Consider the following 20848-nt stretch of genomic DNA (forward strand, 5'->3'; position numbering starts at 1 on the left):
GCGTACATCAGTTCCATGTGAATGGATTGAGTTACTCTAGCACGATTTGTTTTCATGCATTAAACATGATTTGCTTCTGTTGTAAAGCAGTGATGTTACACGCTTATATTACCAATATCAAGCACTTAAGTAAAGTCCTTAAGCCTCTCTGTTCCAGGGCTGACGCTGAAGACTGAGCCCTGGTTCTTCTTTCAGACTGTTAGGATAGACTGCTGTGTCAAAGTTTAGACAAGATACAGTATGTGCATTTCAAGCATGTCTTAAACTGACCAGAAAAACAAAACTGTTCTTGCTTTGCAAACATCACAATCATGCTGTGAGAAAATTCTTATTAGGGATTTTCAGACTTGAAATAGTATTTCCTGGGTCATTATAAACTCAGAATCCTGGGTTCTCGTTTGACAGTTCATACTGCTCATACTTTAATAATAAAGTCTCTTCATAGTCTCACAATATACATTCCTAAATCCTGGTTTATGTTTTTATTTATTTTTGTATTTAGAAGAAAAAGCCTTTTTTTTTTGCCACATATACGTCAGCACAGAAAGATGCATATCCCAGCTTCTGAAATTATACAGCACCCCTGGAGCAGAACAGGTTAAGGACCTTGCTCACAGGCCCAACAGCTGCAGTTTGCCTGAATTTACGATAAACAATCCAGAGCCTTAACTACTCGAGCTGAACCACTGCACCATCAATGACCATGATTGGACAAATACAGCATTTATTTATCACTTTAAACAAAGGCTTGTCTTGCAGTTTCACATCAGTGAGAAAAAAAAATAGGCTTAAGGCTTGGTCGATCTTTAAGAACTGGGTCTAAAATTAAAAAATAAATAAGTAAATAAATAAAAAGGACATGTCTGTGGACAGGGACTGTTCTGAGCTCAAGCAACTGTGACATTGGTGTCTTTTACAGTTTTCTAAATTTTGTTTTTGGCCTTTTTATGTCTGTCATGTAGTTCACCAGGCGTTCACTGACATCCAGCTTGTATTGAATTTTCAGCCAGTTCATCCTGAACAGACAATTCTCTTCTGAACATAGCTCTGGTCAAATAAATCTGTATCCTCTTCTCTCCAATTGACACATACAGTACTGTATTTCTATCACCAAATAACATTATTTTGTTGTTTTTCTCTTGCCCGTGAAATGAGGTACACAATGTTTAGTTTCTGCATATTCTCATAGTCATGACTAGAAGAAACTACCCAAAAGTCAGTACATTATGATTAATTTTATGTGTTAAAAGCACTGGATCAGTTAATTACCTTGTATCTGTCAGATGAGAAAAATAAACAGCAAAATTGATGTATGATTGTATGATTATTTGTCTGATCCTTCAATGTGCTGACTTTACACTGTCATTAAATTAAATTACATGTATGTTTCATGTTGTCTTTTTTTTTTTTTTTTTTTATAAGCTGATGAAGTAGGCATGAACTGATGACATAATGAAATTAGACAAAAGCTATGAGTGACAAATCTGAAAATGAAACAAAAACACCAAAACAGATTGGGGTCTAATATTTAAACACTGTAGCTTTTAGCCATTCACTGCTCACTAATATGCTGTAAGCTGAATGCATGGTGTATATTTAGTGTGTGTGTTTGTGTGTTAATGTTCTAGGTGGCGCTGTATATCTGGGATGAAGGTAAAGGGCCTCGTCTAACAGCCGTTCCTGAACTGTGTGCGTTGCCGGAGCATTCGCCTCAAGCTCAGCGTTGTGCCACTACTGTAAACACACACTCACCGCTGTGTGTAGGTAAACACAACATCCGGTAAAACACACTCAGTACCTACAGTCAGCTCCTGCTACTCATCAGTGTTGTGGAAGCAGTGTTTGTGTATTTATACCTAGCACCACAATATGTACAGTTACTACATCCATAGTCCAAAACTTCATAAAAGGGATTGGGGTGGGGTCAGGGATTGGTGGGGTACTTTGAGTTGGAACACAATCAACAAATACACTTCTGTATATGTAACACAACAGTAAAGGTTTTCTTGATGGTGATGTATGTTAGCTTGACCTTAATATTTTTTCATTAATTAATTTTAATGAATGTAATAAATTGCTTAATTTTAAAAGTATTGCTAATGAAGTATCCTCTTTTAAAGCTGGAATAGAAATTATTTTAACTCCTGGTTTTAAGAACATATTGAACATGTCCTGAATAGGCTGCGAGCTTTTTGAATAGATTTCTTTTCTTGAACTGATTAAAAGCTTTCAGTGAACTATGAACAATACTAATAATAATAATAATAATAATAATCTATTTTATTATTTAACACTGTATCCACCACTGCGTCATATGTATCATTGTAATATTAAAACAAGAAGATTTTTAGATTTTTACCATTTGGTTAGCGCCTTTGTCCAGAGCGACTTAAATTTAGGCTCATTTTTATACAAATCAAATGGATGGTTAGGGACAGATGGCATCTGTATGGATGGATGGATGGATTGACGAATGGACGGACAGGCAGATAGATGGGTGGATGGATGGATAAATGGTTGGATAGACAGATTGAAGGGGGGTGGCTTGATTGATCAATGGAAGGACGGACAGCCAGACGAATAGATGGATGGATGAATGGATGGATGGATGGATGGGTGAATGAATGGGTGCATGGAGGGACAGACACACATCTGGATAGATGGATGGGTGGATGGGTGGAAGGACAGATGGACAAACAGGCAAATGGATGGATAGAAGGATGATGGATGGATGGATGGATGGATGGATGGATGGATGGATTGATGGATGGATAAACAGATGGACTGACAGGAAGATAGATGCATGGATGGATGGATGGACTGTTGGACGCACAGGCGGATGGATGAATGGATGATTGATCAGCATTACTAACCTTTCAGGGGTCGTGTTCTTATCTCTTTCCTGAGTGGAGATGGGAGTAGAACAGGTTGTTGCCTGGCTGTACAGGATTGGTGAAAAACTTCTGTGACTCTTCGTTTGGAAGGAAACAGTGGAACAGAGTATCAGACATTTAGGACCACAGTGCAGCCAACGAGACAGGACAGGGACTTTGTTTTCAGGATTATTTAACATATAAACAGAGCCACGGGTATACAGTAAGATCAGAACAATTGTTGCTCAGCACAATAAACACAGATGACTGGCTAAATGCTCAGTACACAAGGAGGAAACTATAGATACTCATTATGCATAGCTGAGCATGAAAGAGTAAATTGCATTGTAGATGTAAACCATTCACAGCAGCAGTAATGAGAAATTATTATTGTTATTTATTGTGTTCTACTTTTCTCCTTTTGAATTTTAATTTGATGACAAGGCACAAGTGTAAATAAAAAAAAGATATGGATCATAATCAGTCCACGTCATTTAATTGCTGATATTCTTGCACATATGGAACATTTCTAAAAAATGTCCACTTATACAAATTATGCAAACCAAAACAATTAGAATTTAACGTTTTCAATATGAAGACTCTCCCAAGAGAAATATTTTTTACATAAAAGTTATTTTTGGAAAATAAACTCTATTCTGTTTTTATTCTATACTTCTACCTATTTGTGTATGAAAGAGGTAGCTAGAGATAGATAGATAGATAGATAGATAGATAGATAGATAGATAGATAGATAGATAGATAGATAGATAGATAGATAGATGGGTAGATAGATAGATAGATAGATAGATAGATAGATAGATAGATAGATAGATAGACAGACAGACAGACAGACAATTCAGTGGTCCCACTGTCAAAAGCCTGACGTTTCATTTCCTTAATTGCATTATTTTTTGTCTCTATTGGGCTGCGTTATAATTCTCACTCTTCAACACGACTGAGAAAAATCATTACAATCCTGTGACACCGGGACACAATCTGAAAAATATATTCACGTGACAAAATCCTGAAATTCTGAAGCTACTGTGATTCTGTAGATTTTATTCACATTTATCTCCAATCCTGCTTTATGAACTTGCTCAACATTCCTTCTTGAGCGGAGGTGCACATTTACACTCCGTAAAGAATTACTAATGAAGGCTTGGCTTTAACAGTAGGAACAGAAATAGCTACATCCTGTTATTAAGAACATGCTGAACATGTCCTATTACTCTGAAGAGGAGAACTTTCTGAATATATTCTTCTCCTGAAGTGATTAACATCTCAGGGAAGAAATAAACTGAAGGGAAATTGTCTCTTTTTGATGACAGTTAGTGTCTTCGAGGATTATTAAGTGAACACTTTTAAAGAGGTTAGGATTTTAAAACACTAAAAAAACTTCACAATAACTTTCTGGTGTTCATCCAAAATGCTCCTGTAGACACCGTTTTCTAAACGTTGGGCAATGTCGGTGCATAACAGTGTGTAAAAATAATGCTTCAGTGTCCATTTAAAAAAAAGAATACGTTTAGAGGAGTTAAAGTGTCGCTCTTTGTATAAAAATAAATAAATAAATAAAAACATTTACAGGAGTTGAAGTCAGTCGGCTGGTAGTAAACATCTCTGATTCGTTCATTCTCAATGATGACGGACGGTGATGAAGATTTACGGTGATTTACAAGTTCTTTGTTCTCCGTGAAACAAATCAGCAATCCACAATTGTGATTTTTATGACAGATCTAAAAAAAAAAAAAAACAAACAACCTTGATCCAATTCACATATTACTTAAAGGCAATCCCAACTAATATTTCTCTGTGCTAGTGTATTTCTACATCTGTTTACTCATTTAACACTCTTAACAATTCTTCTCATTTTAATCCATTTCTAATTCATTTTAGGTTAAATTTGGTTTCTATTTAAATAGTTTTCTGTATATAAATTTGTATATTATTTTATTTTATTTCATATCAGGGAGTTAACTGCCTTGATATCTTTGTTCCATCTTCTCTACCTTTATGTAAGTATTTAAAAAATAAATAAAAATAGCAAGACAGTATGTGTTTAATATTGATGTCTGACTACTTCTCTAAATTGGGGACATTTTTTATTGCTTATACACCATACAACACATTTCCAACAATTATATATTGTGCATTTATAATAATTTATTTTCATTTATTTTTATGTTTTGATTTTTTTATTATTATTAAAATGTTTTTATTTATTTATTTATCGATATATATGTCTGTCTTTTTATTTTTATTTTTTAATTGAAAGACATTTTTACATGGATTTAGTTTAGGTAATTTTCTGTAAGGGGATGGCAATTATTTTTGAAGCACATTTCGTTGAGACGGTGAAGAGCTGCGAAACCGAAGGGTAATTATGATGTGCCTATTTGAACACAGGGGAAAAAGAAAGCATTGTGTGAGGGGGAGATGGCAGAACACCTCCTGTAGGTGAAGATGTAAAGTCAAAAGAGCTTTTTTTTCTTTTGTTTGATTGAGCGAGATTATCCAAGACTGGAAGGTATCGAGTGTCACACATCTGGTATTTTAGGCAGATAATCATCTACTGTGAATCTTGAAATTGTTATTTTTGGGATTTTTTTTCCCTTAATATATGAAGCCTAGTGCTTTAGTGACAAGTCCTTTTATTCGATTGGACAAGTAACACTTTCTCATAGCTAAATGTAGCTCCTGACTATCTGGTGTAAGGGAAACTAATGTTAATTCTACGATAAACAATTCGATTAATTAGAGATTTTTTCAGTTTTTATGTTTCCATGTATACTAATGAAACTAATGTGAACTAATTCTAAACGTGATCATCATTTTTTTTTATTTTGCAGTTTTATTATCTACACAAACATGTTATGTGTATTGTATTTAAATGTAATACCGTTTTAATGAAATTTCTGTATAATCAACACTATACATAGTATCTTAATAAATAAGACTGCTATACCGTCATGTCTGAAACTAATAGAATGGCCCTTTTAAAACATGTTTTATATTTTTGAAGACCGAAGACATTTGAGTTTTATATCAGAAGGTATTTATATAATTAACTAACATACTGTAGAACATAGAACATTTTGTATCAGACAATCCAATTTTTACACAGGCAAAAGTATTGGAACATGAATTTCTTGTTACCCAGATGTGTCCTGTAACATTGGTTGTTTACAGAATAAATAGCTCAGAACATTTAGCCTTGGTTCTAGCCTTCGTTCTCACCTGTGAAGGCTGCATTTGTTGTTTAAAAGTATAAGCCAATGTGAAGTTTAGAGAGCTGTCTTTGAGAGGAAAGCAAGTCATTCCAAAGCTGAAAAAAAGAGGGAAAACCAGTCAGAGGCATTACGCAAACATTGGGCATAACCAATGCAACAATTTGGATTGGAAGTGTTCTGGAAAAGAAAGAAACCATTCGTGTACTGAGCAACAGACAGCTAACAGGTCAGCCAAGGAAAACGACAGATGATGACAGAACCATTTTGAGAGTTTTGAGAAAAACCCCAAAATAATATTCAGTTACAATATACAAGTCTCACATTCTGCCTTTTATAGAAGACTTAGAGAACAGAAATATATACGCAGTACCAAACCATATAAACCACTTATCAGTAGAAAGAATCTGAAGGCCAGTTTGGAATCTACTAAGAAATACAAAGAGCCACAAAGGTTCTGAAACCAAAATGAACCTCTAGCAAAGGCCAAAGTGAAACAAAGGCTTCATTCTTCTCTTCTAATATTTGACATGCACACATCACTTAAAGGAGGAGAACATTCAGCACCAGACGTTCTTTTTCAGTAAACGAGAAGTAAAATCTAGGGTCACTTTAGAGTATGGTCCCTAAGGCACTATTCCAAATCAAACATTATAGAGTGACTCAAACCGATACGACATGCTCCGAATTTAAATAGAGCTTAAGAGGATTTCTGTACTAGTTTGCAATCCTGAGATAAAAGACTCAATAGCAATAAGAGAGGATTAAATTACTTATGCATTGATCTTGTGTTTGATACTTAACCGGACTACAACCAAAAATAAGAAGAAAAGAAAATAGAAAATGAAAGAGGCTTAAATTATTTTGTGTGTGTGTGTGTGTGTGTGTGTGTGTGTGTGTGTGTGTGTGTGTGTGTGTGTGTGATTTGTGCACTGTCCTGTAATTTTTAAACCAGTGCCAGTCTGAACATTTGCGGTTATGAGTGTGTGTCAATATTTATATAATCGTCTCATGTTTATTGTCCTCAGGGTGAGCCTGTTAAAAAAGAGGCCATATTTGTGGCAGTGAAGACATGCAAGAAATTCCACACAGAAAGAGGTGAGTCAATTTGCCATTGCGTTGTCATGAAAAATAAATGTTTGTTTACTTCCCACCCACTTCATCTGCAATTGCAATGTTTTTTTTTTTTTTTTCTAAACATGTCTTCCGAGTGTAACTATTTGACATGGACGTTGACATTTTCACAAAGCAGCTTCTTTCAGAAATATATCATTTAGTAAATAAATTTGAAAAAAAACATTAGAAAAAAACATTTGAAATGTATTCCTAACGAACAAATCTGAGACGACGGTGACAAGGAAAAAGTCCCTGAGATAATATTAGAAGAAACCCTGAGAGGAACCAGACTCAAAAGCGTGTCACCGGAGAGTGTGATTATAAGTCATTTCCCTTTTATAGCTGTGTATTATAGGGTCAAAAAGAGCAATTGTGTGGCCAAAAAATTGTTTTTTTAACATGAAATCATGTCTCTAATGGAGACTTGAGTTCAAAACTGTCCAGGGCAATTACAATCCCAAGACATCTTCATGGTTTATTCAAGTGTACTATCCACAGCAATCCCATGTGGCCATGTGGGGCCTTCCTCATCGACAGCAAGAAGTGATGACAACTCATTATTACCACAATAGTGTACATTTTGTTTAATTCATTTGGTTTAATTTAGGACACCGCATAGGATACCATATCCTGTGGCCTGTATTTCAAGTCAAGTCAAGAAGCTTTTATTGTCATTTCAACCTTATATAGCTGACGCAGTACATGGTGAAATGAAACAAGGTTTGTTAGGACCTTGGTGCTACATAGAGCAATAGAGTGGTACATATGTTGTAAACATTATCAGTGTATATATGGCTGGTGTTGTAAACATAGTTTTAGATTATATGAGTGTGTGTGTGTGTGTGTGTGTGTGTGTGTGTGTGTGTGTGCCAGTTTGGTGCAGTTCAGTTCTGGGTTTTGGGAAGCCTGGTGTTGAGGGAAAAACTGTTGCACAGTCTGTTTGTTAGGGTCAGAACTATAGACTTAAGCACTATTCAGACGTTATGCAATAGTTGTGTACATGGGGTGAAGTTATAGTGAATCAAAAGTGTGTTTCAGTTACTTGCAATTCTTTACAGCATTCTTTACAGCATTTGGAATTCTTATCATGGATTAAGGCACATTTATTCTTCTGGCATTCACTTTAGTGAGGAGTAGTGTTAATGTAGCTCTACTGTTTCATGTAACTACAATACGGTATATCGTATAAGAATTTCTGTTATGGCCCGTCAGTGCACTTAAAATGCTTATGTAGGCAAATGCATAAATTTCACACTATTAATTCATTAATATTATCATCCCTTTAAAGTTTATGAGTATTAGTCATGGTGGCATTTTAAAATATGCTCTTTCATTTTTATTTTAAAGCATGAAAAAAAAAACTATTTGCATTTTAAAGTCCTCATTATCAGTCCCCTGGTTTTAGATATAAAAGCGTATTTAATGTTTGTATTTAATGAAGGTCTGGGCACTAGTTTATTTCCAACACCGCTGTCCAAAAGAATTGTCAACCTCAGGGTTTAAAATACACTACAAAGTTTGAATTATTCAGAAATTCTCTTGATAAGAACTTTTTTGTCCCTTTTTCAACAACCAACACTTCTGTTTTTCTGATGGAACAAAAAATGGCTAATCTGCTGCAGGAAAGAGTAATGCTAGATAAAGCTCCATTCACTGATGTTGGAGTAGACAATTTTGGCCCTATTGATGCAAAAATAGGCAGGAGCCATCTCAAAAGATTTGGGGTTATTTTTGTTCCATTCCTGTCACAAGATCCTTGTTTAATGTGTATCAAAACACCCAACAAAAAGTCCCTGAAGTTTCTCTTCATTCTTGATCTTGGCTGCTTTTGATTCATTAGATACTAATTTCTCATCTGTTATCGGGTACCGTGTCTTGTATCTGATAATACAGCTAAGTCCCCATTTCCCTCGCTATCATTTTGTTTCCAAACATCAATTTGTCTCTGCTGTTGTTCATCAAGGTGTTCCACAGGGATCAGTACTCAGCCTCCCTTCTTTTATTATTTGTTGATACTCTTGCGTACTTATACTTATACCAGAAGTTGTTCAGTAAACTCTGTTAAAGAAATCTTCTTGTCGTGGCTCATTCCACCTGCGTTTCCATGTGCATTAGTGAAAAAACAACAGCATTACTATATTAATAAGGTAAACATTATAAGGTAAGATAAAAAAGTTATAAAAGCAGAAGCATGAAAGCTCTGAAACTATGAACATAAATGAAGATTTATGTTAGAATGTTTAGATAGCTTACTGTGAGAAGAAAGTAACCATTCAATGATTTTCTGTCCATTTTGTCTTGCAAAGCAAATCTGAAACCTGCTTTTCATGTTTTTTTCTTATGGAACATGTGGTCAGTCAGATTCAAGGAAAACTATTATGTAGAGTTTACATAAAAATATTGCTTTTCTTAACAAAACATTATGTCATTGTTTATGCCAAACACCATATAAAGAAGTTTCTTAATGATTAGATATTAGAATGATGTAGGGTTGGTGTGATCAATTCACACACTATTAACGTCAACCAATTACACTGGGAACTCTCATGATGATATTGGAACTGATTGGATCTATAACTATAGTATTACATTTGGGTCCTTGCATGGAAGAATAATGTACAAAAACTAAAAGTTACTCAGAAGAATTACCTTTTCAATTTTAAAATAGGGGGGCACGGTGGCTTAGTGGTTAGCATGTTTGCCTCACACCTCCAGGGTTCGATTCCTGCCTCCGCCTTGTGTGTGTGGAGTTTGCATGTTCTCCCCGTGCCTCGGGGGTTTCCTCCGGGTACTCCGGTTTCCTCCCCCGGTCCAAAGACATGCATGGTAGGTTGATTGGCATCTCTGGAAAAATTTCCGTAGTGTGTGAGTGTGTGAGTGAATGAGAGTGTGTGTGTGCCCTGCGATGGGTTGGCACTCCGTCCAGGGTGTATCCTGCCTTGATGCCCGATGACCCGAGAATAGTTCAGATAAGCGGTAGAAAATGAATGAATGAATGAATGAATGAATGAATGATTTTAAATAAATTAATTGAACTAGCTTTTTCTTAACTGTACAGGATGATTTTCTATTCTTTCCGTAATGTGACACCCGGGACTGAGGATCTATAAATATTACACCATATTACAGTATATTTATATTTCCTGGTCCATTTGTATAGTTCAGTGTTTACATTGCTTATAAATCTTATTCGGGTCATTAAGACATCATAATTTTCTGAACTCATTAGAAAATTGTAATGATGTGAAACTACCATTAGGTCTTATATTCAGTTATCCCATTATGACTTTTAAAATCATGTACTGATGTATTTAAGCACTGGATGGAAGCAGAATCAGATCGTTTCAGATAAACATATAGGCTCTATATTATCTCATAAAAGTGTGCATTTGTGTACTTATTGTACTTATATGACCATATTCTAGCTTTTTATATTTTTTAGTTGGTTTGCCTTCATCAAAATTAAAGAGGAATATGCAAGTATTTAATGCGCCTTTTCTTGGAAGGCATGATGGGCTATCCTCCAGCATATCTTTAATTATCACAGGTCTTCACGGATCTGAGCACTCACATAGCATTACCCATCGATTCTCAACTTAATGAGACAGCTAAAGTGTTACCATCTGTTTTGAAGACTTATTTGGAAAGGAAGCATGTATTTGTGGAACCGGTGCCGGCATTTAATTGGCCTGATTATCATAATCATGTCTCAGAAGTCACTTTAAAGAACTTTTAAGAGGAGGATTTTTATGAAGGCAATATCTACAACAGCAACAATAATAGCAGCAAAATACTATCATAACCATAGCTATGATATTGGTGACTGCTATCATTGGCAATAACAACATAATGAGTAAATTGAGTGATTGACAGTGTACAGTAAATGAATTATATGGATCTCTGAGTTATATCATTTATGATGGATGCCTTAATTCCCTGTGGTGTTTTATGTGTACCAGGTTTTACAGAAAAAAAGGTTTAAGAATAAAGTAAGAAAAGTTTTTTTAATGTTCTTATCTTGTCATGTGTACTTTATTTAGATATCCACTGAGGTAATATTTACATTAGCTCATTTGGTTTCTGCTTTTATCCAGAGCAACTTGCTATTGAAACAGTATAGACATGATCATTTGAAGAAGCGTCTTCCTAAAGGTCCAAGGAGTGGCAACTTGGAGGTGCTGAGTTTTAAACATACAACCTTTACAAACCAGCTCAAAGCCTTAACCAATAAGAAAATTACCTTCACATAATATGAAATGTTTTTTTAAAGGGTTCAGGATTTTGATTTTAAACCAGACAGCAACTCAGCAACATATCTGAAACAGAGGCTTGGTCTTGTTCCATGGAAGGTCTTCAGCCCTAGAACCTTTAAGGGTGTTTCCCCATATAGTTCGTTTTAAAAGAATCAAACCCAGTTCACTTAAAAGTGAACCAGAAAAGGAACTAGCCGAATGTGACCTCAGTCCGTTTGGTGTTCACAGTATAGTGGACTCAAAAGAGAACCCAGTTCTCTTTTTTGGTCCTCTTTAGTATTGAAGTGATCTCAGACCCTTTCGTGTTCACACCTCAACTTCATAAGAACTCAGAACGCAGAACTCTGTGCAGCAATGGATATTGGGTATTCAAAATGGCCTCTTTACAAGTTGTCATCACATGGCTGTGGTACATTTTTAAGTACATTGTACATTTACAATCAAATATCAATAAGTGCACAGCTTTCTTCATAAGACCACATGACTCCGCGACCTGCCATGGCGAAAAGTTTTGTGTTTTCAGCAGTCACAGTGACGGAACACGGCTGCAGGTATGGCAAGCCTCCAGGGACATTTGGCGAAACGAAACGCAAAGCGGACCGGGACCTCATTGCTTTCACATGTCACACACAAATCGAACCACAAACGAACCCACAAATGAACCGTACTCAGACCACCTCCGGAGGTGGTCTGAGTACGGTTCGCTTCTGGGTCCTTTTAAGGGGTCTCAGATCACATGGTTTGTTCACATATACTGTACACACTGAACCTCTCCGAGAGCGTTTGGAGGGCTCAAACGAACTAGGTGTGAAAACACCCTAAATGATTTTCTGGTGTCATGGTGTTTCTTTGACTAGAAAATGAGCTTGCATCCGAATCCGAACAGAGTCGATTCATTCAGATTGCATGGTCTGGGTTTTGACTATAACCCAGATATCATCCACATACCTGAAGTAGTGTTTTGTTCTTGATGTATTTGCTGTTATTGGTCTGTCCTTGGTGGATTATGTCAGGCTTATTTCCTCCTCGTTTCTGGTTGGGATAGCTGTGTTTAGTGAATTCAGTCACTTTTACTCAATAAATCAGAGTCAGCATTTCAACTACAATTCAGCTTAACAGCATGGGTCACAAGGTTGTTTTGTCTGACCTGTTCATTTAGTGTTTTCTGTGCCTTCAGTAGAACCTTATTGTCTCTATAAGCTTGTAAACTGTTGAGAGGGAAACCATTTTGTCACTGTCAAAGGTTGAACATTTTAACGCACACCAAAGAGCTTTAAAAAAATTTAAATGTTTGGACAAAAGCCCTTTAGTAGTTATGCAACTTTTGTGGACTGTTAAAAATGGGTCCACATTGTCATTTTCTAGAAATCAACACTTTAGCTTTTTCACACACCAAAGAGCAAACAGTCTATAGAAGATTGCATAGCTAATAAAGAAGCTTTGTCCAAATTGTCCTATTTGTGAAAAATGTTCAAATAAAATTTGAACATTTTTTATTTACCATTTTAACATAAAGCCAAAGAGCTTCATTAGAAACTGAAAAAGCCTTTCTGTAGCTGAAGAGGTGAAAACAGTATAGTTGAGTTGATCAGTGATGTAGATGAGTTTTTCTTCTCCATAACCTCAAACTATTGCTCCTGTAATAACAGTTCATTTATTCATTCATTTTCTACCACTACCTCGGGTCACGGGGAGCCTGTGCCTATCTCAGGCGTCATCGGGCATCAAGGCAGGATACACCCTGGATGGAGTACCAACCCATCGCAGGGCACACACACTCCAATTCACTCACGCAATCACACACTACGGACAATTTTCCAGAGATGCCAATCAACTTACCATGCATGTCTTTGGACCGGGTGAGGAAACCGGAGTACCCGGAGGAAACCCCCGAGGCATGGGGAGAACATGCAAACTCCACACACACAAGGCGGAGGCGGGAATCGAACCCCCAACCCTGGGGGTGTGAGGCGAACGTGCTAACCACTAAGCCACTGTGCCCCCCCTGTAATAACAGTTAAAAATGCAAAACAGATTTTAACTTTATGTCCATTATATTCTTGTTATTTTCCCCTGATATAAAGCTATAAGCATTTTTTTGCCGGAGTGACAGATATTTTAAACAGTTGTTTGAAATAGTGCTGTAGTCATTAAAATACTTTCAAAATACATCCTGGGAAGAATAATGTTGTAGAGTGCTGCCAATGTTTAGAGGATATCTCAGTATTGTTTCTGTGTAGCTAATTACTACAGTATGTATTGCTAGCTATAATTCTTTTAAATCATTTATAATGTGTTCAATATTGGGTGAGTGGTTTTGTTTCACTTTATTAACTTTTCATCTGCACATTATCTGCACTATAAATGGGAAAGCAGTGATCAGTGATGGCATGTGCTTTGATTTAAGAAGCCTGTCAAGTATTTGGTATGTCTTTAGACATGCAAAGGCAGACTACTAACACAAAATAATTCAGATTTCTATCAGAATTGTTCGAGAACCAATGTTATTCGAGAGACACTATTCAAGACTATTTAACACGTTGTTTTGTAATAGAGGTCATTAGAGCCGCAGTAAATTTGCTTATTTGTCTACTCTAGAGCAGACACTATTACAACACCAGTAAATCTTAAGGGCTGTATGATTTTTGCAAGCTCGGTATGCTGGTGTTGACTCTGGAACAGACAATTCAATTCAATTCAAGTTTATTTGTATAACACCATTACAAGGATAATAATCTTAAGGGTTGTATGATTTTTGCAAGCTTGGTATGCTGGTGACTCCTTGCCTCCTTGTGTGCTGTAGTCCCTGTGGTGAAGAAGACATGGGAGAAACAAGCTGCACATCTGGAGTACTACAGTGATCACGCTGATCCTTCCATTCCAACCGTTGATCTTGGTGTCCCCAACACAGACAGAGGTGAGTTGGCTATACTGTACAAAATGGCTGGTCCTGACGGGATGCTTGTTTACTGTTCTTGGTATTTCGATTAGTGTTGTTATCATTATTCATATATTAAATATGAAATATGTTTCTCTTTTGCACATATCTCAAGCAAGAGTACAGGCATAGCAGTTTAAAATCTGGTTACGCCTGAAAGTGAAAAGGAGAGAATTGTATTTTCATTGTGATTTTCATGCCTGAAAGACAAAAATCAACACACTGATTGTCACACTGAAGTTAATGGCGTATATTGATTTCATTTGCATTTAATGCCACATTTAAATCAAATAAAGAAGTTCTATAATTCTGTTATTATCATTATACCTTCTTATATTCAGGTATTTTATTTTTTTTGTTTTTGTATTTTTTGTTTTTATATGTTTCCTTATTTAGTCTTATATAAAAATATTAAACTTTTATTTTTTATTGCTAATTTTAAGCATTAATTTCCAGTTGTTGTTCTTTTGGTTGCCATAGCGATCATGTGGTTCGCGTATTACATTTAGCGCAAGATTTAAGCTAGATGCTCTTTCTGACGCAACTCTCCCATTTCAACCGGGCTTGGGATCGGCACTGAGAGTTAACTCTTCAGTGGCTGGGTTTGCATCCTGCCTGCCTTGCGTCCACCATATTTCCTCGAACCTGGGTCATGAGAGCGCAGGATCCTGTCGCTGTACCACCAGGAGACTTAAGCATTAATTTGCAGAAAAAATTTATCCATAAAATAGGCTTAATGATTTTCTATTTGGCTTATTCTTACTAAATAATAAGAAATAGTACATAAACTTGAATAGATTCAAGATCATTTGAAAATGAAAATTTTTCTCCTACACATCAAAAAACAGTCTTTAGAGGCAGAAGGTCCATTGTTGCATTCAGACAGTTAAAGCGGAATCCCGGACTGATATACTGTAGAAGCTGAAACAAGTCAGGAAGCTGAACATGTCAGTTTTCTCTATCACGTTTATACTGAAAACAATATAATGTCTCCAACAGATTGTATGGAAATTGGAAATTGGAAATTGTATTGTCTCTGAGCTAGGTCATCTGAACGAGATGACTCTTTAAACTGAAGATAAATTTAAAACACTTAAATAAAGTGGCACTGGAGCAGTTGTTACACTGTTTGGTCTGGAGCAGAGGCATAAATCAGACAGGGATAAGGCCATGAAAGAGCCAGAGAAGACGTTTAAATGGGGTCAGTTTCTTAACACACTATTCACAGTAGTTTAATAAAAAGAAGAAAAGTGACACTATATCAATTTTTATCTATAATAAATCTGTTTTCTACCTTCAGTTCTCAGTTTAATGGAGTCTGGTTTTGCAGTTGAGGTTGATGAAGTTTCCACTCGAAATACATTAGTGTTAAAGTAACGAGGAGAAACACAAACAGCAAAAACAGTTTAAGCTAAGTGCCTCAATCAGCTAAATGAGAGCATACAGGACAGTGAGGTGTGTATGCACTGAAGCCCAAAGGCTGGATGTAAACACACACAGCTAGCTATACTCAGCTAGCTAAAACTCTCAGCTAGCTGTATCTCTCTCTCTCTCTCTCTCTCTCTCTCTCTCTCTATCTCTTTATCTTTTGCTCTCGCTGTCTCTGTCTCTCTCTATCCCCCCCCACACACACACACACATTAAACAATAAATTAAAACACAAAAACTGAAGAAATTAAATGTAAAGTCAAATAAGCCAAATGTACAAAACCAGATTAGATCAAACAAATCATTTCACAGTAATTACTCTGAATAAAATTGTTAATAAAATGGTGAACTATAATCACACAGGCTACAAATTCTATGTAGGTTATGTGTTTCAAAGTGCATCATCCAGAGTCTGTCTTTCATCCTTTCGTCCATCTAGTCCAGGGGTCGGCAACCTGTAGCTCCCTGTAGATTTGGAAAATAAATGTTTAATTGAAATTTATTTTATTTTAGTTAGTTAGATTTTTAAAAATGTAATTCTAAATCCTAAGATTATGATGTTTTTGTAACATTAAAATAAATCGTGTTTAATTTGTTTTTCGCTCAAAATATGCGTCATAACTGCCGACTTGCGAAATCCGACACACAGAAGCAGACGCATTTTTGGTTTGCTGCAGCCGGCAAGTTAAAATTTTGATGTCATGAATACGAAGAGGACTCGATTAGACATTGAACATTTTATTTGAAAGTAACCTTCAACCCAGCGTCTTTTTTGTTAAGGTTAGTTCAAACTGTTCAAAATATTTTTGTTTGCTTGCAGAAATAAAATTTTGTTTACTCTGTAGCAGTTCATTGATTTCATAAATGCAACACACTACAGTTTTTTCTATACTTTCCATAAAGGTAAAAAACGATATATGCAGTGTTATCTTCATTTTAGATGTCAAATGGGTTTTGTGGCTCCCTGTGGGTTTTTTTTCTGTGGGAAACGGGTCCAAATGTGTGTTTGAGTGTTTAAGGTTGCCGACCCCTGATCTAGTCATATATCCATCCATGTTCTGTAGCGCTTGTCCTACACAAGATTGCCCTGTCCTACGCAGGGAACATGGAGCCCATCATGTGGGGTGCCAACCCACTGCAGACCATCTCTCTTTTACTGTCTTTGGTTCAGGGTTTCTGATTCAGTCCTGTCCATGTGGACCGTCTGTGCATGTTCTCTCCAAGGCATCCCATGTAAACAATGGAACATGTGCAAAAATAACATTTTCGGAAGTTCAGATATCTTGAATCCAGTCATGTTTATCTACTATTTCTTATTATAAGATAGAATAAAACAAAATCTAATAATCCAATTTCTAGACCCATTTTACTATTTTTACATTATTTTTTTATTTTTTTATTTTTTTCTAATTTAACAATTTATTTCCAGAATGAAGAAATACTACATAAATTTGACTCGATTCAAATTCTTTAGAGGCAGAAAGTCCACTGTTGAATGTGGACTAAGAAAGCGGAATCTTGGGCTCAATACACACTCAGTATACCTCTTATACTGTCTTCTCTATTCAGTAAATAATGTTTTCTTGTTGGCAGCCATGTTACTTGGTTTAAACCCTTTGAGGTGGACGCCTGCCGAGCTCCATGCTTTTATATCAGCTAAGTAAACCAAAGTCAGTGCTCTTTGATTACATTAGGCCTGGCAAAGTAATACAGAATGGGATTCCACACATGTTGGCCCTCATTTCTGTCACCGCTAGCGTTGTTTGATGCTGCAGGAGGCTGTTAGCACACCGTGTTCCTCCCTTCTCCTCTTCTGTTTATTCATGAGCTTGTAAATTCATCATAATTGTCCGTGACTGAGGTAACTAATGTCTGCTTTCAGTAAAGCCACGTGCATCTTCTCATCTGATTTTAAATGCCAGCAGATGGCATGCACCAAATATTCCATTTTCACATCACAAATTTGTGCATGTGTTTATTTGTTAGATTCTTTCATCATAGGAGAGAATCTAAATTCAGCATGAAGCAGATAAAGGGCTTTACATGTGCGCTAAGGTTAAGTTCCAATAAATGGGTCAGAATAACTGCAGGATAGATACAACCATAAAGTAGAACTAATGAAGAGGGTTGGAGTGCTGTTCACGAACATGGAGCAGTGAGAAAGTACGATGCAGTATATCTGAGTTTGGCCACATTATAAACACACAGTTTGACACAAAATGGCTATTAAAGGGACGTTTCCACACCTGTGACTCATTATATTGGCTTTGTAGAAGCCAACATTCTGTTTTCCTATTTAAGCTTAGACAAAAATTTATCAAGAGTAACTCCTCCTAGGGGTTTCGAGCCACATGAACCAAATTCGGATATGTTGTAGGCCCTGGTTTGAAGTCTGTTGCTATTACTTTTCTAAGCGATCCGAGTACCGGTACTTCCGGTAGTGGGTCTCAAAGTGGCCTTTTTTCCCATAGACTCCCATTATAAACTTTGGAGGTTTTTAACTCGGCAAGCTTTTGAACTTCCTACACCAAACTCAGCCAGCTCCTTTAGGGTGAGACTCTGAACACAGTTTTAAATTGGTGTACCGACTGGCCTTCCAGTTGTCCCGCAGCCCCGCCCCCAAAATATGGAAAATCAAAAATCTTTTTACAACATGGACATGTGACATATCAAAACACTCAGAACAATGAGGGGAACTTCGTCACGGGTATTCTGATGACGTCACGTGATGTCACATGAAAATAAATTTGCACAAGATGGGCATGTGACATATCAAAACACTCAGCACAATAAGGGGCACTGCCTCACGGGTATTCTGATGACATCACGTGACGTCACGTGATGTCACGTGAAAACAAAAACATTAGCACAACATGGACATGTGGCATATCAAAACACGCAGCCCAAGGAGTGGAATTGCGTCACAGGTTTTCGGATGACGTCTCATGCTCGTCTCCACTTGCCTCCAAATGTTTTGGCACCCTTTCACAAGTTTTTTCACAAGTTTTATGTCCACTTGCCTCCAAAAGTAACACTGACCCTTATGTCCACTTGCCTCCAAAAAGCACCAGCCTTTGCGAATACTTGCCTCGTCAAAGCCAACATCAAAGTTTGTTGCGACGAACTTTATAAATCTAGTTGTATTTGTAATTAGTGTCTGTACATACATAGTCAGTGAGTTTATCAGCTCATGAAGTGATGCACTGATTTGGCTGGATACTGCACCATGTGGAAGACAAAAGAACTGCCAACAGACCTGATTAATAACGTAGATGAAGTTTATAAAGCAGGAAAATAATATAAAAAGATTATCTTAGCACTTAAAAATGCTAGTCAGTACTGTTCAAAATAAGAGGTGGTGTTGATGCTAAACCAAGGTCAGGTAGACCAAGAATTATTTCACCCACTACTGCCAGAAGAATTGTTTGGGACACAAAGAAAAACCTACAAACAACTTGGAGAGAAATACAGACTGCTCTGGAAAAAAGTTGTGTTGTTTCAAGGAGCACAATATGGAGGTACTGGAACACAAATTACCTGCAAGTTCGAGTTGCCTGGAGAAAGCGTAACTGCACCCATTCCACAAAACGGCCCACCATCAGAATGCCAGACAGCACATAGACAGCACTTAGACAAGCCTCACAGCTGGAGCAGAGTCATGTGGAGTAATGAGACCAAAATGTAACTTTACAGTCACAACTATAAACGCTATGTTTAGAGAGTAGTCAACAAGGCCTATTGTGAAAAGTACACCATCCCCACTGTAAAGCATGCTGATGGATCCCTTATGTTTTTTGGCTGTGTGAGCTCTAGGGGCACAGGGAAGATAGTAAAAACTGATGGCAAGATGAATGCAGCATGTTATCAGAAAATCCTGGCAGACAATTTGCATTCTACAGCAGTTGAATGTTGCACATGGGACGCTCCCAGATGTTCCAACATTACAATGATCCAAAGCACAATGGAAAGTTGACCCTCCAATGGCTACAGCAGAAAAAGGGTGAAGGTTCTGGAGCAACCATCACAGTCTCCTGTCCTCAATATCATTCAGCCACTTTAAGGTTTGTGCAAGACAACCAAAATGTTTACAGGAACTGGATGCACAATTATTACAAAAGACTGCATACCAACATTGATGCTAAAGGGGGCAATACACCATATTTCCTCGTTTTATTTATTTGTTTGTTATGTTTTGTTTTATTATGCCATTGTGTCATGCTTTACATATTAACTTGAGAATAATTTTGTTCTCTTAAAAAAACAAAGGTACACTTCTTGCAAATTTTCACAAGTAAATTGTACGTGTATAAATTACTATACAGTGAGTTCTACATAGAACATTTAAACAATTTGTCCGGAGGCACAAATGTAAGAATGTTTTATGGAAACTTCTTTCCTAAGAGTGCATTTAATATAACATTGCCTAATATATATATAACACAATATAAGAGAGTACACAAAATGGCACTTTTTCAATCTGCACACTCACTTTTTTAATCTTCCCTCTAAGTACCAGAATCTTTATAGAGATTGTACACCCCCACAAGGCTATCATTCTAGCTAAAGAATACAAAATGGCTTTTCTGCTGGATACCAGGCCATATTGTGTTGTCTGACAATGAGCAAGCAGACATTGCTGCTAATGAAGTCTTCAAACTGAGAATCCCAGACTGTCAAACTTCAATCAAATAAAGTCAATTTTAAAAAACAGGGGGGAAATACTGTAGAATGGGACCTGTGTGCTCATTACAAGCTACACGTAAATAACCCTGTTATAATCAAAGAAGCTTCATTCAATTCCAGTTTAATACAAAACTCAGTCAGACCAGATATACAAGGTGCCGTATTGGAAACTTAAGACTTACACATTTTTCGACTAAATGCTGAGGAACCTCCAATACGTGATTCCAGTAACACAAGAATGACTATTAACATTAATCATATTAATGAACTTTCCTGCAAGGTACAAAACCACGCTCTTACAACCAAAAAAATACATATTCAGAAAAATA

The 20848-nt window shown here is 36.6% G+C and overlaps 1 protein-coding gene across 1 annotated transcript in view; it reads left to right on the forward strand.

Moving 5' to 3' along the window:
* Positions 1-20848, forward strand: part of b3glcta (beta 3-glucosyltransferase a) — a 158675-nt gene that overhangs the window by 108888 nt on the left and 28939 nt on the right. Inside the window, exons 9-11 of the mRNA XM_060888076.1 lie at positions 1629-1760; positions 7130-7199; positions 14274-14387. Of these exons, the coding sequence (XP_060744059.1) occupies positions 1629-1760; positions 7130-7199; positions 14274-14387 (316 nt within the window). The remainder of the gene's footprint in view (positions 1-1628; positions 1761-7129; positions 7200-14273; positions 14388-20848) is intronic.

The sequence above is a fragment of the Tachysurus vachellii genome, chromosome 15 (genome assembly GCF_030014155.1).
Source record: "Tachysurus vachellii isolate PV-2020 chromosome 15, HZAU_Pvac_v1, whole genome shotgun sequence".
Classification (NCBI taxonomy): Eukaryota; Metazoa; Chordata; class Actinopteri; order Siluriformes; family Bagridae; genus Tachysurus; species Tachysurus vachellii.